At 32.0% G+C, this 27,252-nt stretch overlaps 1 protein-coding gene across 4 annotated transcripts in view; it reads right to left on the bottom strand.

Annotated features, from left to right (window-relative positions):
- The window catches only part of LOC130446189 (nose resistant to fluoxetine protein 6-like), a 42,804-nt gene extending 16,425 nt beyond the window's left edge, over positions 1-26,379 (bottom strand). Inside the window, exons 1-4 of one of the 4 annotated variants that reach the window (XM_056782264.1) lie at positions 26,202-26,379; positions 5,838-6,074; positions 4,571-4,755; positions 1,599-1,813 (exon numbers count right to left, since the gene is read on the bottom strand). In XM_056782264.1, coding sequence (XP_056638242.1) covers positions 1,599-1,813; positions 4,571-4,755; positions 5,838-6,036 — 599 coding nt within the window. In that variant the 5' untranslated portion in view covers positions 6,037-6,074; positions 26,202-26,379. Of the gene's footprint in view, positions 1-1,598; positions 1,814-4,570; positions 4,756-5,837; positions 6,075-13,647; positions 13,789-26,201 lie in introns of those variants that run through there. The other 3 variants (XM_056782266.1, XM_056782265.1, XM_056782267.1) reach the window with 3 other exon arrangements.
- Positions 26,380-27,252: the final 873 nt, after the last annotated feature.

Raw genomic sequence — 27,252 nt, 5'->3', positions numbered from 1 at the left:
ATAATATTAATATGGGAGGTAGCGATTTATTGAACATATTTATTTTTACTTATCGCAACGGTGTTAGGTCCAAAACATAGTGGAGGAGTATTCGTGGGTTCAAAGAAACTCACCAAACTCTTTGATTCATTTCAGAAGAACCAAAGGTCAAGTTCATTCATCACGGTTCAAAATGGACCCGAAAACTACAGGAAGACCCTCCACTTCCAAGTTCAGTATGTATGTATACATTACTGATGATATGAAATAAGACCACCACCTTGGGCATGTGAAGCGGTATTCACAATGTAAGAAAATATATCAGTAGATCGCTCTTTTCTTATTGAACGCTATAATACTAATATGGGAGGTAGCGATTTATTGGACAGGTCTATTTCTACTTATCGCAAGTATTTTTATATGGCTCTTGGATACGGCAATCTGTAATTAGTTGGTTCGAAAAAACTCACCAAACTCTCTGCTTGAGCTTAGAAGATTTAAAGGTCAAGTTCATTTATCACGGCTTAAAACGGACTCGAAATTTACAGGAAAACCCTCCACTTCCAAGTTTAGTTTAGTTTCCAAATTTCGGATGATATCAAATAAGGCCACCGCAAAAGACCTCCTCCTAATTTCTATTCCTGATAAAACATGTAGAAGTTGTGCTAGAGAAGGATGCTCTAGTAGCTTAAGAACTATGTGATTTCTAATACTAAATAGAAATCAAACTCTTATTATTTTCGTAAATACATATCTAAAGGGTATAGCTTTACATATATGTAAGACCATGTTAATTACTTATAAATATTGTATTCAGCCATCGAAAACTTTTATTTTATAGAAAATAAATCTGTTCTAATGTCAGTCTGCTACTGTAGACTGTCGTCTATCATGTCACTTGTGGATTGCATGGTGTAAATTTTGCTTCCATATCTTGTTTTATACCTGTGCTGATGACTCGTTTTCAATTGGTAGGATTGATTCTTTCAAATAATATCCGAGTGATTATTGTATTGATTTTAAAGTCCAAGACCCAGTGGGCAGCAGACCAAACATATTTTAGGAAAGCCTAAAATTTCCTCGGTAAGTCCGTTGTGGCCCCAGAGATAGCCCCCCAGTTTAATCGACACTGTGTTATATACCTCAAATAGTAACCCAAAAATAATAATCCTAAATGAACTTTAATAGTCAATAATAATAAAATCCGAAAATACCAATTGAAGTGAATATCAAATGCATCTAATACAAAACGAACCGCTACTGTCAGAAGTCGATACCAAACGAAATATTATATTGAATTCAAATAATGGAACGGTTTCTTTCGAATTACCAGCTGGTTTGACAAAGACTTAATTTTATTGAGAAAACAAGTGAAGATCACTACGTTTGTCGTGTAACTTGGTTCTATTAACGCTTCGCCAAAACATACCATGTTAAACTACTTTTAAGAATCGAGCCCTTTCGTACTTTTTATAGTTTTTCAAGTAAAAATATATGGTATAACTATGATTATACTAACAATCACAACTACTTTATCTGATGCACGTTTCAGAGACTTCCCATCTTAAAGGAAAAAATTTTCAATTATCTGGATATGAAAAATTAAATTGGTTACTCACATTCCAATGAGAGCATCTCTATCCAATGGTGGATATACGTCTTCAATTGTTTGGCAAGAGACAGATGATATACTAATTCCTAAGCCTCTTGAACTGTTCATTATTGCGATCGCATCTAAATCAGAACAATTACTTGGCAGACATAACGCCCATGTGGGATTTCCAATCATATGTATACCCCCGGATACTTTCGACAATAAACTTTTGATGTACCTCTAAAAAAATGGTAGACCTTGGTAATGAAAATACTCGTCTTTATAGTGCCTCAAAAAAATGGAAAGAAATAAAACCCATTGAATATACCTTTGATGTTATATCAATGAGAATCTTGATGCACATAGATTAAAGAAATATTAATCAAGAAGCATAACAGAAAATGATGAGATCTTATTTGTAACCAGTAGAGTTTACAGTACCTAAACATACAGAATTATTGATAATTGGGTTTAACTTCAATGCCTCCTTTGTCTTTTTTCGATATTAATTTGAAAGATTATAGCCATCATTAGCCTTTAGTCGTCACATTATGAAATTATTCACAATCATACAAGGTGTGCCAGATCAAAGATAAATGTCTTGTTACTTGGAACACTTCATATTTTATTGCACATTTGGAATCACTTTGATTGATAGGTGTTCGAACTGACCCCTATAGACATATATGAATGCTCGAAAAACTCGCAGTACAAAGCAAATATTCCGAAATTCATTCCGTATTCTACACTTCATATCATCCCTTATTGTCGCCGGTTTTTTGTACACTTCATTCTTAATGTGACCTCAGAAAAATGACTCCATTTTATTGATACCTGGTTACCTTGGTAGCCACTTTACTAGACCATTTCTTTCGATTCGTCTCTCAGGAAATCGTTCATGTAACGTGTACTAAATGGAACTTGTTACAATGAAAGAGGTTTAGTAGAAAATCTGAATAGATCCAAATGTTCCCCAAAAAATTATGGTCCTATCAAATATTCACCAACAATATCTCTCCAAACATTCGATGACCATGTAAATTGACTGTGCGTCTCTATGTGATATGGATTAGTTGATGAATATTAGTAACAGTTTTGCCTGTTAAAAAAACATTTTTATTAAACGTGGCTCCATTTCCGAATAGAAAATAGTCGAAAAAGTCACTCTGTTAATCAAATTTTGGTAAAACCCACTTATTGAATGCTGGTCCTCCTTCAAAATCAACTTCAGTTTATTTGTGTTGGAAGTAAAAGTGGTGAGGATTCATTTTGTTTTCGTCAAGGATTCTTGTTTCATTTTGTTCTGTCATAAAATTTTAATCGTTCATGCTTTTCATAATTAACTAAACCCCTTAGATTGAAGCGCTCCATCAATCTCTCCGAGTTTTCTTTTGTAGGTTGCCTTCTTTCAGGAAGACGTTCATTATATACTCTTGCTAATATTGAGAGGTTTTTGCTGCATTTTTCCAATATCCAAATAATATCAATCATTACATCACTAGTGAAATTCTTTTTTGTCTAAATGTACCAAACCGCCAAATCCAAAAAAGAATGTACGTATTGTTATGTCATATCATTGTGAAATATCAGTTTTTGACAAATAATGGCCAGTATATACGTATATATGTGAAAGACGATGAAGTACTCGCGCTTGTCTGGGTTGTTTTGTGCAAAAAGGAAAGAAAATCACGTAGTTGTATTTAATAATTAGCCTATCGTACGCAGTATTTTTCTTGTTGCGGTCGTGATAATCTTCATTTTTCTCATTTCTCAAGCAAACCTCATTTTTATAGGACTGGATAAATTCCTTCAATAACGCACGGAGTCCGCTACAATCTTCTAACGACATGTTTCAACATGCCCGGACGCGTTCGCCTACACCATGTCTTGCGAACGAACTGGATGATGCTTGATATTAGTATGTTGTTGGTACTTCTCAATATTCACATCCACCCAATATAATTGAAGAAACCAAGCAAATATTGTATCATTATTTTGATTCGCCGTGTATCAGATTCAATGATTATCAACAAAATGAATAATTTTTCAAAATTTTTATTACCGCTCAAATCCATTTGTCGCAACAGATTTTCATTCTTGAACTTCTTTTACATTGTACACGGTATTGAACTTGTTAGGATATTCATGGAAAATCGGTTATAACTTTTTAAACACCCCATCACATATATTATTTTAAGTGTCTAGCAATTAAATGTAAAGTCTTTAATAGAAAAATTATGAGTTTGATATTGCACATCATTCTGGAATACCCTCTATGGTTGTGAATAATTTTAAAATAAGAAGCTTTTGAATTTTCGTAACATCAAATGGATGTGGTAGTATTGAATTGGATCACGAATACACTACCTATCAAATGTTTTTACTCACCCCATTATCCATTCATTATATTTCGAGATAAACCACGGTGACATTTTTTTTCATATTGTTAACAAAGGTTAAAAAAAAAGATAATTGAAAAAGAAAAAAATATCAATGGCATGTATTATGCGAACTTATTGCAGAATTTTAATGAAGATATCAAACAAAAACGACAGTTTTGGCTAAAAAGAAAGTGCTGTTTCATCAAGACAATGCACCAGCTCAAATAACCGTTATTGCAATTGCCAAAATTAGGAATTGTAGTTTAAATTGCTACCTCATACATATTTTTCGTCAGATATAACCCCCTTGTCAAGTTCGTAAGCCAATTGATTTCGTTCTCGCAAATTCAGACGTGTAAGTTTTAAATAGGTTAAACCGAAGAACTATCGAGGGGAACTCACACATAAATCGCAAGTGTTCATAGTATAGGTAGAAATAATCATAATCACAGAAGATAAACGTGATGCATTGATCAGTAAAAGTGATTGACGACTCACGAGTCCAGAGATAGTAGCTCAGATTAATTAATCTAGTTATCTGTTTTCTGGCAGTTAAGAAATCTCTGTTAAGACGTAAAAAAAATGTAATAGTGGCAGAGGGCTGAGTTTTACTTACATGATTCTGAACGTATACTGACTGATTATCAATACCAGAACTATTTACAATTACTTGACCAAGACAATATTTTCCTCCAATATTATCTTTCGTCGATACTATTTCTATACATTGCTTGAAATCTCCCATTTCTCCAAAATTATAAGAAAGGAGGCCTACTGGTACTTTAGAAGAAGCGTCCAACACTAAAACAAAAACCATTCGCAATTTATTTAGATAACTAGTTGATTTTTCCTTACACGCTTCTTTGCAAATGAATAATAATTTGGTTATTACAACACATGATGTGATTATGAAAAGGATTTCCCTATTTTCACAGTACATTCGATCCATCTGGGTGCAATTTTCACAGTTGAATCAAGCTTTTTTTATTCATTTGTAGAAGGATGAATACATAAAAAAATTAGATGCTCCAGTGCCGCATGAGTTAACTGTAGAAAATGATTGATACTTTGTTAACACGGATGTAATAGAATCATTTCTCAAGATAATAGGCGATTACAAATTAATTAGTTATGTGTACGTGGAAAATTCAAATTAATGACACTTATGGTGAGTCTGAGAGTGTACAATGTACAATGGTAATCAATAGAAGTATTTTCTTTCACGTCGACCACACATATCTTTTATAACTACATTTGGATAGAAATTTTCAATGCATTTAATCACAATCACTTCTTAATTCACGTGTTCTTTGGAACATTGAAAAAGTTTTGTATGTTTGACTCAATGAAACTAGTTAATGAAACATTTTTTTTTTTTCGAAATTAACAACTCTTCTGTTGTAGCGTCTTCTTGCACAAGAGGGCTTCACGTGTGCCTATAAAATCTTAATAATTCTTTGTCATTATTGTGTTCACATTTGGCATAAATTCTTTTAAGGGGTATCTTAACTAGTATTTTCAAGGGGTGACTTATTAGACTAATTAATCGGAAGTCATTGCACCTTCAAGCTTCATTGTTTTTGGGGTTTGTGATGAACAGATATGTTTCGACATATCAGTTCATCAGGACTTCTTCTTGCTTTCGATTTGTGTATTGCTTCGGATTTAAAAATGCAACCATATGATCAGTCAGTAAATTTTCTAGTACCACTACCACTATATATTTGAACTTTCTCCGAATACCTCGTCATGAAGAAGAGTTTGCAGTTGGGGAATCTAAGGTATCATCCTGTTCAAATATGAAAAAGCTTTTTCCATTTTTAAGTGTCTACTATGTATTCAAGATAATTTAAGGTATAAAATGATTATGTGTATTCACTTACTCTGCAGTGCCCACATCTCATCGTCCTTTATGTCAGTTTGATTCAAACGATCAACGAAGATTTTCAAAGCTAGTTGACATTCAAATGACAAAACATCTGTTATATCATTTATATTTGTAACCAATTTATGTATGCTACTTTTACAAATTCCACTTTGAAATATGCAGAGAAATAACGAAATTCTCATGAATTTATTCATAACTAAATCTTCATTGACTTCATCAATTTGAACTTAATCTGAAACAAAAAATCAAATTTTCATAATGGAATAATCAACTTGGAGTATGGATTTGTGTTTTGGATATCATAATAAAGTATTGAAACTGATGGTTTTAGAATTATTGCTCGTAAAATTCTCATTTTTTTTTTCATACTCCCAGTCATATTTCCAGGCGTTTTTAATAATTATAGAGGTTCTTGACAAAAATCTCGGACAGAATGTTATTATTTTTTGGATACGATAAATCGATTTTGAGATGCACTCCTTCCATGACGCTTGTAATTTTGCGGAGAGACGTAAGATGATGTTACAAAAATGATAGCGTAATAGCAGTTGGTATGCAACACCCAATTGCTCGTGATTTCTGGGGGAAAAGTTTACGGTAGGAATCGTGCGGATTTTGGAAAGAATTTCTATGCAACGTGCTAATAAAAAACTTTCTGTGATCTCAGTGTTTCAACGATCAAGTGCAAATCCTGAAAACCTACTCTTTAGTGAAGGAAGAAGTCTAGAAGAAATAAAAATATGCAGAGATTTTATTATATGAACTTTTTAGATTTAGATTTTGATTTTGGGTCAAGATTTTGGTGCAAATTTGTATTTTTGTGCTGATGAAGTTATTTGTTTTTAAAAATATTTTTTTATCGCAAAAACATGTAATTAATTGGCGCAGTCAGTAGGATTCGTGTGAGTCGTGGAAAGAACTTCACGTATCGCGTCGATAAAAAAAAACTTCTTGTGATCTCAGTGTTTCAACACTAAAGTGCGAATCCTCAAAACCTACTCTACAGTGGAGGAAGAAGTCCAGATTAAATCAAAATCAGCTGAGACCAAAATCTGGAAGAAACATTAAAGAAATATTTGGTACACTTGGTACGGCCATAATAATCATCATCCTGATTGCAATAAAAGACCTGTATCTTCTAAGTAAATATAGAAAGAACTTGATGAACATGAAACCAAACAAGATAGAAGAAATTTAATTGAATACGACAAACAACTCCGTTGTTTTTCAGGATGGACCTGGAAATTGTTAATCTTTTAGAAAATAATCATTTGTAAAATCACCATTTCTTGTATTTTGAACATAGATTCCGATTTTGGGTCACGACTTTAGTATAGATCTTAAGTTAAGCTTTTTAATTGAGATTTTAATTAAGATATGGTAAGAAGATATTGTAACTTTTGTTCAGTTAATATTTTATTGTATTTTTGTGTTGATAAAGTTGTTATTTATTTTTAAAAACATTTCTTTATCTCGAAAACACGTAATTAATTAGCGCAGTCAGTAGGATTCGTGCAAATCTGGTAATTATTAATCTTTTATAAAATAACTATTTGTGAAATCAGCATTCCTTTTTGTTGTATATACTTGTATTTAAGATTGCGATTTCGATTTGAGGTCAAGATTTTAGCGCAGATTTTGAGTTAAGCTTTTCAATTGATATTTAGTTAAGATTTTGTACGAATATTTCATAACTTCTGTTCAGTTGATATGTTTTTGTATTTTTGTGTTGATAATAATGTATTTAAGCTTTTTATGGCCCGTAATGTGAGCTACTGTTTGATTGTATTTTTTAAATTATCAGATATTTTGGATGCAGACACGTACGGTATATACCTTTTCCCTCAATTGTCGCCCGAGAAATATCATTTTGGAGTTCAGTTAATTCTAATATATGTAATGTTCAATCTTCATCACTTAATCGCACTACAGTTACATGGGAAGTAACTTTGGGCAAACTGTTAGTTCACAATCGTTCTCTTCTTCATACCTGAATAATTATCAAATCCCCCCCTCTTTCTATATTCGTCTATTTTGTCACATTTGGTTCTAATAAAAAACGTTTTCACTTCTTTCGCCGCAATACATTCAAGATTAAAAAAAAATAATTGAATATCCAAATCAACTTTCCATAAATGAAGAATGATATTTTCAGAAGTTTTATCGTAGGAAATTAATTACTCCAGCTGTTGATAAATAAACATAGTAAATTAGTCTTTAACAATTTATAGGACGTCTCACAAACGACTCTTGAAGGGAGAAGAGAGAAGAGAAGCGAGAGAATAGCAAACATTTCCATCAATGAATTATTCCAGAGTGATAGCAATACCTACTTTTTCGACCTTGAATTTCTTCAAAAATAAAAAGTTAGGTGCTCCACTCCAATTGTCGGGGAAATAATCGAGGTGGCTCTTCAAATAGTGAACTTTCAGGCTCATCAAAATCCTAACTCTTCAAACTTTTTTAGCGTGTTGGCAACAATAGACTCATATTCTGGGTTTTTGCATTTCCCAAGAACTTGGTGACAACTTGCTTGAAGGTTACCCATGCTTTTTTTTCATTTGAGGTCATTGTGGATTAGAAGTTAACGTCAAACTTTATTTTTCTGATATCAGGTTCGGCAAGAACGCCTTCTTTCAATTTAACTTTTCAAAAGTGTGGAAATTTCTGATAGAGATATTTGAAACAAAGCAAAAGCCTTTACAAACTGTTTCATGAGGCCTAACTTAATATGTAGTGGTGGTAGGAGCACGTTTTTTGGGTCTACAAGATTTTTGCGTAGAATGTTCTTTTCGCCAGGCTTTAAAGAGTCTCTAGCTGGCCAGTTCTTTTTGTACCAATGTTGATTCCTACCACATAACATCCAACAATGTACAGAATAACCTATTTTATTTGACACTATTTCTAGATTTTCGTAGTTCTTTTTCATATGTACAGAATGACCGACAGGCACACACGTTACCGTTGTGTAATAAAAAAGCCTCCAAACTATTTTTGAATGAATCAATAAACAGCCTTCAGTCTTCTTTTTTGTATTCAATTCCAAACTCACTCATTAGACCAGGAATGTCTGAGCAGTACACCAAATCACCCTCTTATTCAAAATACTTTGAAAATTGCTGTTCTCTCTTCCTATACACATGAACGCTAGTTCCAGCCGCCAACAAGTTATTTTCTTTTAGCCTAGAGCCAAGTAGTTCAGCTTTTTCTTCTGTTAAGCCCAGATCCGTAACTAAGTCGTTAAGCTCGACCTGAGTAAACAATTTAGGCTCTAAATTTTCTGTAACACATTGAAATTCTTCATCGTGCTCGTCTAACTCCGACTGTACATCAGAAAATTCTTCTGTTACAATAGAATTTAAGTCCTCTGATGTAATGGTTCAGGGACCGGCAAATCTACACTGTGGTGTATATGAAGGGGCACCTATATTGCTCCCTTGAGGGACATCTTGTCATATCGTCAAATTATTAGACATGAATCAACTAACATAACCTATTGAGATTCATCTGAAAGGTAACATCTAAGGAGGGCAAATTCCGGAATTACTTAATCCAATAAAATGAAGAACTGCTATTGATATTTTGTAATTTGAAATATCAAATGCCCTGGAAGAATCAAGGACACTCACTTCGCTTGTATCTACATAGGGCAGACATCTCAGTATTTAGAAAATAGATTAAGAGGTCATCAATACGATAAAATATCATAAAAAATATAATCAAAATATAAATTCAATTGTAAAGATTCAAAAATTCTTAAAAAAGAATCTAAAACACGAAAAAGAGAGTTTTTAGAAATGGTTCACATTCATAAGATAGGAAATGCTATAAATTATAGAAAACACCCAAATAATTTAAGTGAAATTTATAGCTCTATTTTGAAAATTGTAATAAAATTATAAATAATTTGATTGATTGAGTACTGCTACATATTTGAGATGTGAAGACTGAGGAAAATTTTATTTTTTTATTAGAAAAAAGTTCTACTTTAATTTTATTGTCATTTTGATATTCATGATGAGGGTGATCTATTTAAATTGTCAGTGTCAATATCATATTTTGTTAAAGACTCAAAGAAAAGTGGAATTGTCAAATTTTATCTATCTTTATAAAGAAATTATTGAAAAAACTGATTTTGAAACAGAAGTGACCGAAAATCAAGATTATTTAGAAACATAACAGCCAGTGCTGTTGAGTATATATACACAGATTTAAATCGAGATTGATTTGGAGAACGGTTTAATTATGATAACATGAGATCTCATTTGCGTTTCTAGAATTTTCTCCAAAATTTTAGACTCTAGGGGAAAAGACTAATGCTTCGTAAATAAGAATAATCATAAGGTAATGCAACTCTTAAGGCATTTTTCCAGATATATGGAAAGTATTTTATAATATACGGACAACACAGAATGATGAGCTGTATATTCAGGCCGCTTACTGCCATATTCTTTTGTTTGAATGGTTTTGATTATGTCTAAAACTTTGTCATGTTTTGTTCATTGAAACGATAATGAAGAATTTACTTATGGACTAACGTTGTAATTACAGGAGTTTAAAATATCATCATCTGGTTTAGAATAACGTTTAAACTCATTAACAAATGAGTTATTAATAACATCATTCATAGCAAGTGATTAGGGTAATGCAGTACTAGATATTATAGTGACTGATTTTTTCTTCGATGATGTTTCTTTATGTATTAACTTTTCGATTCAAAAAATTAATTCTTTGATCCCCTGGCTCGAACTCAGAAATGTAGGCTCAATCTCTTCGGTGTTTATGATTGTAGTTTAGTCCCATTTAGACCTGTGAGACGCAATAACTTGAATTGATATTCCATTTTAACACCAAGACATCTTTATATGCAGTTCATATACGAATTGCTTCGATATATTTTCTGTTTGGAAGTCTACAAATGTAAAAGTAGATGTTACCACTATCCCTCGTTAGAACAAATCTTTTGAAGAGTGTAGTTATAATTTTCTTCCAATTTAATAGATTTCATGATTGCGAATAATCACACATCTCTTTTTCATTCTAGTTTTATCACTTCATTCACAGTGTTGAATTTTTAATATTATAACAATGAATATTCGTATCTGAACGTTGTTAATATTCGAAAAGAGACATTAATTTCAGGACATACTATATAAACAAACTATGTGTTTCGATATTTGTTTTCTAATGATTACTATAAGGGTTATCCGAGGGTAGATTTGTCCCTCCGTCTGATTGATAAGACTTCTATTTTCTCACAGAATTAGTTCATCTTATGGTACTAATGCGATCAAAATAGTTCTAAAATGGAAAAATGCTGCAGTATTATGCATTTCTACCTATGGGTTGTTTTTGACAAGGTTTCTTCAAAGCTGTATGTAGCTCTATACTAAAAATATTTTATAAATGTTTTTTTATCTTTTTGTGAGGATAGTTAGAAGTTGCAATTAGAAAAAGAATTTTTTTCAATGTTTTCTTTTCATTTTACTCTTAGACAATATGTTTGGATTGGTGATACGATTTTTGTAAGAGTTGAAAAATTCTCGATTCCGTTTTTGCTGTTTTTAGTTTGTCTTGATTGTCAAAAAGACTAATTTTGACATAGTTTTGGTTTTAAAAAATCAAAATTTCTTGAGAATACTAAAGTATCTTTTATACGGCAAATATATAAAAAACTTATTTGGAAAGTTCATTAATTCAACATCTAGACCCATATTAACATCAAATTTCTAATTTCATAAAGAACTTATTTTATTAAAACTGCCTAAGGACTCATTGATGATAAGTTTGCAGGTTGCAACAAACAAACGTATGAAACACAAAACAGAATCATCCATAAAACAATAACTGCCCTGATGGAACAGGAAATCTCTATTGCGTAACCATACCAACGACGGTTCTTTGATGGGTTAAAACGAAGCTAAGTTGGAATTCCTGGAAGACTGTTTACACTACCTCTACACCAACATTCATAATTACACTATCGATTATCTGAAGATAAAGAGTTTACATTCAGTCTGAAGAAGATGACTTGGTTATCGAAACGCGTGTATTGGTGTTGGTGTAGTGGTAGTGTGTTCAGAACCTATGATGAATTCAGTTTAAGAAAAAATTGAAATCACACTTGTCGAGCACATCAAACTAGAAAGTTGAAAATAATTTTTGAATAAAAGCAACAAGGCAAGAATTTTGGAGTAGATATATTTTATAACAATACCAATATTTATCATCCATTATTGTTTCAACTATATTTCAAAAATCACTTTTAAGTTTTTAGTTTGATGTGCTTTAAAAGCGAGTTTTAGTTCAAGTCATAAGTATAGTAAATCTTCAACGGGGGGCAATACAAATGTAAAATTTGTTTCAATTTCGAAAGAAAGCGCGCTGTGATAATTGCTGAAAGAAATTTACAGAAAACAAAAACCTGCGAAACCGGAGGTACTAACAATAATAAGTTACTTGCTCTATGTCTAGAGAAGAGTTTCAAGCAAGCTCACATAAAAGTTTATTCAATATCTATTATTGTGAGATTTGTCGATTCAGCAGGCCTGTCTATTACAAATGATGATTCAACAAATTGATTATTCATCTAATCAATGATCCTTTGAATGAAAACAGTAAGGGAAGAATTTTGGAGTAGATATATTTTATAACAATACCAATATTTATCATCCATTATTGTTTTAACCATATTTCAAAAACATTTTCAACTTTAGTTTTAGTTTGATGTGCTTTAGAAGCGTGTTTTTCAGTTTTATTTTCCACTTTTTATTAAAGTCATTAGTATAGTAAATCACCAACAGAGGCCAGACAATTGTGAAATCGATTTCAATTCTAAGAGAAAACTTGCAATGATAATTGCTGAAAGAAATTAACAGAAAAAAATTTTTTCACAATGTGTGCGAGATCTAAACCCACGACCTGCTAATCCGGAGGTTTACGGCCTAGCTCGTTTTGCTAACGAACGTAATTAAAGTGGTGGGATATACTAACAGTAATAAGTCACTCGCTCTAATTCTAAAGGAGAGTTTCAAGCAAGCTTACAAATGAAGCTAAATAAAGCTTATTCAATATCCATTTTTGTGAGATTTGTCGATTCAGCAGGCCAGTCTATTACAAATGATGATTCAACAAATTGATTATTCATCTAATCAATGATCCTTTGAATGAAAACAGTAAGGGAAGAATTTTGAAGTAGATATATTTTATAACAATACCAATATTTATCATCCATTATTGTTTTAACCATATTTCAAAAACATTTTCAACTTTAGTTTTAGTTTGATGTGCTTTAGAAGCGTGTTTTTCAGTTTTATTTTCCACTTTTTATTAAAGTCATTAGTATAGTAAATCACCAACAGAGGCCAGACAATTGTGAAATCGATTTCAATTCTTAGAGAAAACTTGCAATGATAATTGCTGAAAGAAATTTACAGAAAAAAATTTTTTCACAATGTGTGCGAGATCTAAACCCACGACCTGCTAATCCGGAGGTTTACGGCCTAACTCGTTTTGCTAACGAACGTAATTAAAGTGGTGGGATATACTAACAGTAATAAGTCACTCGCTCTAATTCTAAAGGAGAGTTTCAAGCAAGCTTACAAATGAAGCTAAATAAAGCTTATTCAATATCCATTTTTGTGAGATTTGTCGATTCAGCAGGCCAGTCTATTACAAATGATGATTCAACAAATTGATTATTCATCCAATCAATGATTCTTTGAATAAAAGCAGCAAGGCAAGAATTTTGGAGTAGATATTTAGCCGTGGAAAAAGTGAAGTAAAATAAATCGTATCTCTCTTACTTTTTTTGTGGTCATATCCTAATCTAAGTAGCTCTTTTGTTATAATTCGTGCAAATACTTAACAAAAATTTCTCACAATACAAAAAGTACTCTCACGAATATTATTTCATTGTTCCATAACGTTGAAATACAACTGGAATTATCAGTTTTTTGTGATTATACGAAACTGATAATGAATGATTAGCATTCGAGTTATTCATAGAATATATAACCAATAATAAGGCTCTTTCCCTTTCCGTAAGTGTTCTAAAAATAGATTCGAGCACCTATTAGGCAATTTAAAAAAATAGTTTATCTACATCAAAATTACGGCGGTGGGCTAAACGATCGATTTACTTTATATACCCGTATTGGACAATTTACAATCTAACGGATGAATCAATTTTAATACTCATAAGAAAATGATGCGAGAGTGAAGAATAGTGAAATTTGATAGTTAATCACTCTCACCTTAGGGCACAAAGAAGAAACTGTGTAAGTTAGCATTAGCATCAGAGAGATATGGAAGCGGATCATGACAAGAAGTTTAGAGCTTGATAAATTTCTGTCTACATTAACAAAGTAATTATTAATATTATCAGGCGAAGTAGAGATTATGCTTCATTCTTAGATCATTAGATCATTCACAATAGAACAATGGACCACGTTTCTTTAGAAACATCACGATAATTGGCGAGTCTCCTATTATAACAAATATCCTTGGCAGCTTTTACTGTTTTATTAAATTTTTCTGTATAGTTTCACGTAGTTTTAGAAGACACAATCCCCAAATTTCTTCAGGTGAGATAAAGAAAAGAATGTTCTCTGCAGATATACTTGAACCTTTAGTGGACCAGGGTTTATTTTCAATACCCCTGAGGGAAAAAGTTGATACTAGACTAGTTAGTGCTTTCATGAATCTAGAAAATTCGAGGTCCAAATCATCAGGGAGCATGTTTCAGTCAGTTGTTTGGCAACGGTGCTGTATTTTACTGAAAATTCGACTACTTCTCAGATATTAAATCCCCGAACTGTGTTATTTTAAAAAAATCGTTATTTTTAGACATAATCATAGTACTTACTTGAGATAAGTTAGTTCTATTGAATCTCGCTACTGTGGTATAGTTGCAACAAGCTCATTATTATTGAATCAACTTTCAGTGATAGCAAAAATTTCTGCTCCTCTAGTAAAAGATACAGTTCATCTGTTCTGTGTCTTAAGAATTGTATATTAATAAAATAAGCAAGCTAGAGCTAGAGCTAGAGCAAGAATTATGGTAGATGATCACGTCAACACGCTAGAATATCGTGGAACTATAAGAGGAAGATGCAAGCCCTCTTCTCACAAGTAAGGTTCCGACTAAGCCAAATTCAGCAAAATTATTAAGGAGAACGAACAAACAGGTAAATATTTATGTATATAATTGAATCAACTTGAAAATACCAAGACTGGTTACGAAAAAAGTTTTATTATAAAAAATATTATGCATTCGAAATGCTCTTCTTCAATATATTCCCCTCTCATCGCCACACACCTTTTTTCCATTGATCTAAGCAGTGTTGGAAGTCTACTTCGGCGAGAGCTCTTAGGAGCTCTGCCGTTTTTTGCTTTACCACTTCCATCGACTCAAAACCGCTACTGCACAAATACTATAATAGTGATGGAAACGTGTTGTGGGTTGTGCATAGACAATATATCTAGATACCCAAAGCACTACTCGCTTTTCAGCCCATGTGTCTAGGAAGCACCCTAGACGTCTCGTTATTTAATAGCCAGACCTCGTAAATCGCAACAACATTTTTTTCCCGATCTTCTCCCTAGCAACTACATATGAGTTATAAACCTGAGCTGCAAGGAGAAGTTATATCTAAACTAGAAGTTGATAAAATGTCTAAAAAAGGGCATGCGAAGGTCCAATCGAAATTTTAATAGACCAGATTGTTCGACATGCCCATAAAAATCGAATAGTTTATAATGATAGGAAATAGATACTTACCTCAAATCGCACTCAATACTTCAATTCACTTCTTCTTATTTTCTTGGAATGTGTTGATACCTTCTTTTGAAATACACCGCCCAAAAACCATCGTGAAATACAAGATTTAGTAGATTTTATAGATCAATATACGTTTTTTTGATTCAATAATCGGTTATTGGCTCCGATTGAGATTTTTTATGACAAACTTTATCATTCGTAATCAGATAAGCATGGAATTTTGAAAATAGGAGCAAGGTTATATGGGTTACTGAACTTAAGAGTAGAAAAATCAAAAGTAGGTCATTTCGTACTTAAAACACTATACAGTGCTTTTCAGATAAAAGTATCCACCTTTAATAACTTTTGTAAAACTGGTATTTAGAAAAAATCCAAAAACACGTCAATTTATGTTGGAAGGGGCAAGCATTATGGCTTATTTAAACTTACTGGAAAATCCACCCCCTCACCCCTAGCAGCATCCCCTTTATTTTTTTAAATTACTTTTCATATTTTTTATGTAAAATTTGGATACCCCTCTTTGAGCTGATTTCAAAAATGTATAATACTTGTAGGTTAAAGTGGTTAGTTTATGAGATAAACAATTTTTCTTTTAAGAGCACAAATTTTACTTATTATTTACTTTCACCTTATTTGCCTGTACTAAAATGGGTTGTACAACAGTTCAAACTCTTTAATCTTTTTAACTGCTATTTATCCTACTTAAAAAATCCAAACAACAAAAAACTCTACTTTTTATTAAAGTTTGACATTGTCAACTAGAATTTGTAGTCACTATTGATAGTGTAATTTGATACATTATTTATTTTGTTTCTCTGAAATGGTTTACTCTTTGCAAGAAAGAATTGAAATTGTAGGTTTATACTACCAGAATAATAATTGTGCAAGAGCTGCTGCTAGAATATTTAACGAATTACATGACGGAAGACATGCAACTCATAAGTATGTAATTCAACTGATGGAGAAATTTACCACAACAGGGTCTGTTTGCAATAAAGTGCATAAGCGAGAGGGACTCGTAAATAACGGAGCAATCCAAGTGGCAATTTTAGGGCAAGTCAACTTAGAGGCTCAACAACCCCAATCGTTGTCAACAATAAGTAGAGCGATCGGTGTTTCATCTTCTACAGTTTTCCGAGTTCTACATAAATTCAAGTACCACCCATACAAAGTTAAGTTGGTGCACGAGTTGAATGAAGATGATTTTGATCGTCGTCTAGAGTTTTGCCAATCAATGACGCAAATTATCAATAACAATCCACAATTGTTAAACAATATTTGCTTTTCTGATGAATGCTCATGGTCATTAAATGGCTTAGTAAGTAGGCATAATTGTAGATATTGGGCTGAAAGTGATCCACATATTATGCGTGAATTCCATAAACAACATCCCCAAAAGTCAAACGTTTGGTGTGGTATCCTAGGTGACCACATTGTCGGACCTTTCTTCATCAACGGAAATTTAAATGGTGAATCATATCTAGAGTTACTCAGGGAAGGGGTTGACCCACGTATTACAACAATAATAGAAAATGATGATAACCTTTCCGAAGATTTACTGGTATTTCAACAAGACCTAGGTCACCGGATTTAACACCCCTAGACTTCTTTTTATGGGGGTATTTAAAAACAAAAGTTTATGCTACCCAACCAGAATCTCTGGATGATTTACGAGAGAGGATAGAAAATGAATGTCGACAATTAAATCCAGCCGTATTAAGCAATGTCAGAGAGGCATTTCAAAATAGATTATACCATTGTATGGAAGTGAATGGTACTCATTTTGAACACTTATTGTAACTTCATAATAAATAGCACAGTTAAAAAGATTAAAGAGTTTGAACTGTTGTACACCCCTTTTTGTACAGGCAAATAAGGTGAAAGTAAATAATAAGTAAAATTTGTGCTCTTAAAAGAAAAATTGTTTATCTCATAAACTTACCACTTTAACCTACAAGTATTATACATTTTTGAAATCAGCTCAAAGAGGAGTATCCAAATTTTACATAAAAAATATGAAAAGTAATTTAAAAAAATAAAGGGGATGCTGCTAGGGGTGAGGGGGTGGCTTTTCCAGTAAGTTTCAATAAGCCATAATGCTTGCCCCTTCCAACATAAATTGACGTGTTTTTGGATTTTTTCTAAATACCAGAATTACAAAAGTTATTAAAGGTGGATACTTTTATCTGAAAAGCACTGTATACTAATGGTACTTTATTTTAAAATGAAATGGAACCAAACTCTGTCCACTTATAATTCAAAGAAGAGAATGTATGTAGAAGTAAGAAACACCATGTCTCGTATAGCGTTTAGCAAACTATGATATTTTGAAAAGAGGTTTCAGTTTTATGAGACAAGATTTGAAAAAATAGAAGAAAAAGCTCTATAAAAGATGAAATCCCTGACACTTTCTGATCGTTCTACTACTGATTTCCACAATTCTCTCCATTTGTGATTGTATGATATTGTCTTCGAAATAAAGACTGAACTAATAATCATTTCGGGCATCATTTCTTTTTAAACTGTAGATTCTGTTGCAAATTTTCCTACTGAGGTCATATCCAGAACTCACTTTTTGCTATAGATGATCTTCAAACGTTCCTTAGTTTGTCAATAGTCCAGAAGGAATCAGCTTATGATACCTTTTATTTTAATTGTTAATTTAGGGCGCTTACCTTCAAGTATAGCCATCTTTCTCTGACTCATGCGTTGCATAGGCATTTATGTGTTCTGAATCATTATTTGTAATTTATCTTAAAAATTATCAACTGTATCAATAACACTGAGAAGAGCAATTTTATTGATAATTAAATTGTCTACAATTTGTTTCATACAATTTTTTTATGGAATCAATTTTAAAAAATTCATTCAAGCACGAATGGCAACATGTAATTAGAATTATTTTTTATCAGTTCATATTACTTTATTGTTATTATCATAGTGATTAATTCATTCAGATCAACAATTATATGACACCATGGTATTTGTACACTTTTTGGAATAACGATTATATATAAATAATGAAAGGTAAACAACGTAGACTCGTGACCGTTTGCATTTAAAATTAAAAACAGGTGAAAACAATGAAATTTTGTCAAACCTAGATTGGACATATTGCATTTATGAAGAATGTAACATTTGAATCGGTCAAAAATCATCAAAAAAAGGACCGTATGGAGAGTAATAGTGAAGAACGTTCAAACTCCACACCAGAAGATGTTGTTGAATCGTCAACTGCAGCGACTATGAATCATCTTCCTGAGAAATCCAGGGAACAGTATTCGAAAGAATATAACTATTTTGTGGAGTGGTTTACTAAAAAAGGCATAAACAGCTCGACAGAAAGAGCTTACTTTGAAATGAAATCCAAAATGTGTACATTTTCAACACTTTGGTAAATTATTCAAAACTGAAAGCCACCCTAATAGTGAATAACGACGTAGACATCAGTAAATACTCAAAAATCATTGCATATTTGAGAAATAAATCAGTTGGATATATACCCAAAAAATCTAAAACATTTTCACAGCTAAAAATTTCAATGTGAGCTTAGATATTATTTGTAACATCTTTCAGATGGCTTCAATATTTAGAATCGCAAAAGCTCTGCGGAAGGAATAATTATATAAAATGAAGTGTAACGATATCAATAATACCGCAAATGTTTTAATTATCACAGTACCTGATAAAAAAACCCATGTTCAACGTTGATTTACTATTCACTTGGTAAACATTTATGAAAAATATAAAAACCAACGACCCACAAATGTTAAAACATTGCAGTATAGAAACGGAAAATGCAAAGCCCAAGTTGTAGGTATCAATACCTTTTCAAAAATTCCCTTGCTTATCGCAACATATCTGAATTTACCTAATCCAAAAAACTACACTGAGAATATATTTCGACGTTCTTCAGCGTCTCTATTAGTGGATTCCAGTGGTGATATCACTGAAATAAAGAAACAAGGTAGATGGAAATCCAACACCGTAGTGAAAATTTGAGCGCGAAAACTAGTTCGACTTCAAGCAACATTGTAAATGTTCACGATCCTACCAACAATCCAATAAGTACTAATACAACTATAGATGATGTTATTTCTTTAAACTCGTGAAATGTTGCCAATTCAAGTACCAATAGTAATTTAATTTCTTCTTCTCTCCAAATAAATATTGGTAACAGTTGTACTTTTAATATTACAAAATAAAAATTGATAAAAGCTTTGTCGAATTTTTTCAAGTCTATGTCGTTCATACGTCTTGACAAGAATGTTCTACGCTTAAACCACCAGAAAAGGTCATCCAAGAACGTCTAGGACCACAGACAATATTGATGGGTAAAGAAGTCAGTACGAGAAAATCCGCATATGTCTACTCGGAAGCGATCGGCGGCTTTAAACTTTAGAGCGAACTTTTGAGTTGAATCTTGAACTTCATTTCTTATTAGCTGCAGTTAACACGGGAATTAAAAGATACCGACTTTGGAGTAGGTTTGACACTTGCTGAAGAGATGCTTAGTCGATTCTCCACTTTTGGCAACGTCCTTTTTTCATATGAGGCTTATTTTCATTTAAATGGGTTCGTTAACCAACAAAATTGTCGTTACTGGACCGAAAAAAATCGAGAAATAAAACATCAAAAACCACGGTAAAGTAACGGTATGGGCAGCAATCTCGAGCAAAGGAATTATTGGCTCTTTCTTCTTCGAAGATTCACGAGGACGAAATATCACCGTTAACACCAAACGCTATGTTGCAATGTTAGAGAGATATTTTACTCCAAAACTTGTTAGATCAATAATAGCGAATACGAGAACTTAGTTCCAACAAGACACAGCGATCTGTCAAATATCAAATGACTCAATAGCGGCTGTGAGACAGATGTTTTCTGCAAGACTAATTTCCAAAAGAGGTGGCCCCCACGTAGCCCTGACTTGACGCGTTTTAATTTTATTTTGTGAGGACATCTTAAACATAAAGTCTAAATGAACAATCCGAGGGACATCAGGGAGCTAAAGGAAAATATTCGTCAGGAAATAGTGGTAATCACCCCAGATTTATTGACAAGGGTTTGCACAAAACTGCGTTCGCGTTTAGAGGAGTGCCGTCATCTAGAGGGCCGTCATTTAGATGTTGTTATTTTTGAAAAATAAACTCCATTTAATTCGTCATATCCTTTATTTCAACGATACCTGGTGTATTAATTTTTTTAGCCTATACTTAATAAATTCACATTTTATTGCGCCAACCGTTATTATCTTGAACCATAAATCTCATCAATTTAAACAAAAAGTGTCTGTTACAGAATTATTTTCATGTCATCTACTCACTCCTGAATTTTTCGCATCTAATCCCGGAACATCCTGTTTATAAAATACAAACAATTTGAAAAGTTGAAAGTTCGTTCCAAATACCAATTCGTAAAAAGCCGACCTTTGGAATATTAGTGATAACGATTATTTCTACTAAGTTCACAGTAATTTTGATTTGATTTTTTGATTATTGTGCTGATGTATTAGTTACGTGATGGAAGACCTCCACCGTTTCTACTTTATATAATGAATCCACGTGATTGGAAAGAAATAAAAATTAAAATTTCATGATATAATAACAATGCAGATGCGACTATTGCTTCTCAAAACTTCAAAAAGTATTTCTTATCGCTCTGACTAAGATTATATTTCTATTAGATAGATTATTTACATCCCACTTCGACTGCAGCAAATATAAAGATAAGAAAATGCACTTCTTAATTGGATCTGGATATATCTACATCTCTGTGTTATTAGAGATTAAATAATTGAATTTTTTATTTAGTATTACGAAATTTATTATTTAGTATTATGAAATATTTTTTTAAAATTGGAATGATTATTGTTTTGCTTCCCACAAAATTATATTTCATTTGATTCGATGAAGATACAAATTGTACATTAAAATCCATTGGTTTTACGATGAAATAACAGCTTCCAATAAATCAGAAAGAAAATTAATGAGCTTGATTATTGTTATATAAAAACATTTGTATTAAAGCACTGGCGTTAGAGGGATTATTATTAGCTTAAATTAGATAATATTTTCATCATTTTGTTCACTTTTTATTGCTATGTATTGCTATTTGTATTTTTCATAATTGAATGGTTCAAATTATATAATAATATAAGGAAAAATATGGTTAATAAGTCGTGTGACTGATACACAGATGGCGATGCCATTGTCAAATCCATATATCCATGAAGTACGAACTTTCGAAATAATTGATTCAAAACAAAACAAAAAAAAATCATGTGACAATGGATGAAATATGGATCCGTCACTTCAATCCGGAATAAAAACGATCGTCATCTGAGTGGACTGCAGCCGGTGAACCATCTGCTAAGCGTCCAAAGGTACTTTAGTCAGCTAGGAAGGTTATAGCTTCAGTATTTTGGGATGGGCATGAAATATTATTCATCGACTATCTCCAAAAAGGAGAAACAATCAATAGCGAATACTACACAGAGTTATTGGATCGTTTGAATGCAGATATCAAGAAAAGAAAAAACGACTGTTTTACCAAGACAATGCAACAATTCGAATTGCTTCCTCATCCACCGTATAGTCCAGATCTGTTCTTACAGGCTATTCGGTGATATAAAAAAATTATCTTCGGTGAGAAGTTCAGCTTAAATGAAGCAACTGCTGAAACTGAAGCTTATTTTAAGGCAAAAGACAATTCTTTCTACAAGCACGGCAGTTAGAGAAGCATTGGAATGATCATACTGCTCTTGAAGGAGATTACATTGATGAATACAAATCGATTTTTGGCAAGTTAGTCACATGACATTGATATGTTACTTATATACAATGAAAAAGGCTTGAAATATTTCCGCTAAAATTGGTAGCACTGACAGAAGTTTTAAACTTAATTCAAAACCGTTGACGCTTAGTAAAAAATGCCATCCGTATTCAAGTTAGAAGGCGTTGAAGAAAAATGAAGTAATAACCGATGCTGGTATGAAGTAATGATAAATACATATTCAAAATATCCTCCGTTTTCACGAATATAGAAGTTTATCCTTTTTTCTAAAGAAGCCATTGATCTTCTAAACGGTTGGAAGTCAACTATGAGGTCATAGAATTCTGTCTTTCAATTCTTGAGGTAAATTTACTCCAAGGAATTAAAATTACATGACCGAGGAGGTCAATGAATCGGAGCTTCTGCATCTCTACGAATCCATCGATTCGGAAAATGGTTACTCAACCATTATGACTTCTATCAAAGTGCAGTGAAGGTCCATCGTTTATAGAAAATAGATATCTTCGCTCGTTTAGCATCAAATCTTGTAATACCTTGAATAAGTGATTGCTTAAAAAATCCAGGTACAAATTACCATTCAAATTTCCAAGTAGAATATAATTTTTTACCAAAAGCTGTTGCCTAAACAATAATTTTAGAGTGTTCGTAATATGATACCCTTTTGACATGTGGATTGAGGGTTGTTTTTTCTTCTAATGTTTCCTGTGTGTATCCTCCAAGTACTAAAAGGAGATGCGACTATTGCTTCTCAAAACTTCAAATAAGTATTTCTTATCGCTCTGACTAAGATTATATTTCTATTAGATAGATTATTTACATCCCACTTCGACTGCAGCAAATATAAAGATAAGAAAATGCACTTCTTAATTGGATCTGGATATATCTACATCTCTGTGTTATTAGAGATTAAATAATTGAATTTTTTATTTAGTATTACGAAATTTATTATTTAGTATTATGAAATATTTTTTTAAAATTGGAATGATTATTGTTTTGCTTCCCACAAAATTATATTTCATTTGATTCGATGAAGATACAAATTGTACATTAAAATCCATTGGTTTTACGATGAAATAACAGCTTCCAATAAATCAGAAAGAAAATTAATGAGCTTGATTATTGTTATATAAAAACATTTGTATTAAAGCACTGGCGTTAGAGGGATTATTATTAGCTTAAATTAGATAATATTTTCATCATTTTGTTCACTTTTTATTGCTATGTATTGCTATTTGTATTTTTCATAATTGAATGGTTCAAATTATATAATAATATAAGGAAAAATATGGTTAATAAGTCGTGTGACTGATACACAGATGGCGATGCCATTGTCAAATCCATATATCCATGAAGTACGAACTTTCGAAATAATTGATTCAAAACAAAACAAAAAAAAATCATGTGACAATGGATGAAATATGGATCCGTCACTTCAATCCGGAATAAAAACGATCGTCATCTGAGTGGACTGCAGCCGGTGAACCATCTGCTAAGCGTCCAAAGGTACTTTAGTCAGCTAGGAAGGTTATAGCTTCAGTATTTTGGGATGGGCATGAAATATTATTCATCGACTATCTCCAAAAAGGAGAAACAATCAATAGCGAATACTACACAGAGTTATTGGATCGTTTGAATGCAGATATCAAGAAAAGAAAAAACGACTGTTTTACCAAGACAATGCAACAATTCGAATTGCTTCCTCATCCACCGTATAGTCCAGATCTGTTCTTACAGGCTATTCGGTGATATAAAAAAATTATCTTCGGTGAGAAGTTCAGCTTAAATGAAGCAACTGCTGAAACTGAAGCTTATTTTAAGGCAAAAGACAATTCTTTCTACAAGCACGGCAGTTAGAGAAGCATTGGAATGATCATACTGCTCTTGAAGGAGATTACATTGATGAATACAAATCGATTTTTGGCAAGTTAGTCACATGACATTGATATGTTACTTATATACAATGAAAAAGGCTTGAAATATTTCCGCTAAAATTGGTAGCACTGACAGAAGTTTTAAACTTAATTCAAAACCGTTGACGCTTAGTAAAAAATGCCATCCGTATTCAAGTTAGAAGGCGTTGAAGAAAAATGAAGTAATAACCGATGCTGGTATGAAGTAATGATAAATACATATTCAAAATATCCTCCGTTTTCACGAATATAGAAGTTTATCCTTTTTTCTAAAGAAGCCATTGATCTTCTAAACGGTTGGAAGTCAACTATGAGGTCATAGAATTCTGTCTTTCAATTCTTGAGGTAAATTTACTCCAAGGAATTAAAATTACATGACCGAGGAGGTCAATGAATCGGAGCTTCTGCATCTCTACGAATCCATCGATTCGGAAAATGGTTACTCAACCATTATGACTTCTATCAAAGTGCAGTGAAGGTCCATCGTTTATAGAAAATAGATATCTTCGCTCGTTTAGCATCAAATCTTGTAATACCTTGAATAAGTGATTGCTTAAAAAATCCAGGTACAAATTACCATTCAAATTTCCAAGTAGAATATAATTTTTTACCAAAAGCTGTTGCCTAAACAATAATTTTAGAGTGTTCGTAATATGATACCCTTTTGACATGTGGATTGAGGGTTGTTTTTTCTTCTAATGTTTCCTGTGTGTATCCTCCAAGTACTAAAAGGAGACGTATTTGTTTGTCTTGCCATATTCCTTATGCTAAATGTTGGATTCTGATCAACTAAATTTGAAGTCGTATTTTCTTTATAAATGTATTTTTACTTGGTAAGTTTCACAACTATCAATTAATGATAGTTTTCCATGGCAAACTCAGAGAAAATGCTATTGCCGTGTTAAATTGAAAGTTGGGAGGCCTTAATATGAAACAAACAACAGTTTGAGTCCCAGAACTGCAATACATGATCCTGAAATTGTTGTTGGTTTCATACTAAGCCTTTCAATAGCTCAGTGCATATACTTATTTACCCTTGAATACTGATTAGATTGGATTTCTGTGAAATGTGAAAAGAAACGGAAGCTCTCACTCCCAATGTTTTTAAAAGTATCCGTTTATCGATGGGGTCTCATTTACGCGACAAAAAATTTTTAATTCACATAATGCTTACTAATTAATAATAATTATAAATAACTTCATACCAGCATCGGTTATTACATAGATCAATCAAAATATTCCGAAAACGGTAAATAGCATCGAGTTTTATCAAGGATACCTTTTTGGTGTAAAATTGAATGATGTATGAGTTCACTTGAAATTTTTCTTGATAAATCTAATATTGAAAATTTTATATTCAATACTACTTGTTACGAACCGTGTATCTAGCGCCCTCTATGAGAGCGTATGAAATTTTAATACAATGTTACTAGTAGTTGCGGCAAAATAGTAAAAAATGCGTTACGAAAATTTTTTACTTAGCAAACCTAATATTTTTCAGTTTTCTATCTGTACTAGAGACGGGATCACTTTTTTTAAAACACCCTGTATACGTTATTACTTTTCTGATTAGACCGAATAAGATGTAAACCACATGGAAATTGTTGGGAAAGTGCTTGATATAAAATTCATAAAAAATTACACAAGATTCTTTTTTTTTGAAATGTTACTCTTTGAATATTTTTGAGGTGTACTAATTGGAACTGAATTATAATCGACACATGAAGAGGAAGAACGATACATTCTATGTATTGTGATGTATACAGATGATTGTTCTTCCAAATTACTTTAAACGTATCCATTCTTCATCATTAGTTAATGTTTTACGGATTTAAGAAAAAAATTGAATATTTTTTAGAAAAATATCACTCACCTTGTAATACGATGGAATTACACTTTGAATTCACGAAAATTCTCACAAAAAAATTTACCAAAAACACGTTTTCTATAATTGAATAGATATTTTAAATGATAAAATTCGAACCTAATTACTTAAATGATTAATTCCAATGATGTTCGTCTACTGTTTTGTTGACAAAATTTTTTGTGGCACAAAATATTTATTTAATTTGTTTGAAAAAGTCATAGGCGTATCACTAGTTGTTTAGATTTATAAATAAAATGATGTAAACCAAATAATATTATTGGACATTGGACCAATTTTTCTAGACGATACTAAATCTGTGATTAAAATTCCTATATTAACTAGTTGAATGATATCAGACATTAGTTTTCTATAATAAAATACCCAAAATGTTTGTTTGATTTCAATTTTTAGTTGGAGAAAAAACTATGATGTAGAATGAATGGTAACGCAAAATACTTTGCAAATAAACGAAGTAGTGCTATCAAAAGAAAAAACGTTATCAAGTATATTCAAAGAGGTACATTCAAGAATATATTATGGTCTAGATATGCTGGAAAGTGGAGTTTACAGTATTTTATATGTGCGCCAATCCATAGAAAACGTTGTTAATTGCTACGAAATAATTTTACTTCAGCTCAAAACAAATTCCACTAGAAAAAATCTGGATCAGTATTTCTCAGAAATTAAAATTACATACATTATTTTTTGTGATTCAAATTTTTGTATTAACTAGTTGAATGATTCCAAACATTAGTTTGTATAATAAAATATCCATGTATTTATATTAGATTTCAAGTTTCAGTTGGAGAAAAAACTATGATGAAAAATGAATGGCAATGCAAAATACTTCGCAAATAAACGAAGTAGAACTATCAAAAGAAAGAAAGTTATTATCATGTGTAATCCAAGAGACATTTTCAAAAATATATTCTGGTCTAGAGATGCTGGAAAGTCAAGCCTACAATATTTTATATCTGCGGCAATCCATAGAAAACGGTGTTAATTACTACGAAATAATTTTACATCAGCTCAAAACAAATTCCACTAGAAAAAAGTT

This window comes from Diorhabda sublineata, chromosome 7 (assembly GCF_026230105.1).
Source record: "Diorhabda sublineata isolate icDioSubl1.1 chromosome 7, icDioSubl1.1, whole genome shotgun sequence".
Classification (NCBI taxonomy): domain Eukaryota; kingdom Metazoa; phylum Arthropoda; class Insecta; order Coleoptera; family Chrysomelidae; genus Diorhabda; species Diorhabda sublineata.
The sequence above is the reverse complement of the archived record's forward strand: the minus strand, read 5'-3'. Positions and strand labels throughout refer to the sequence as shown.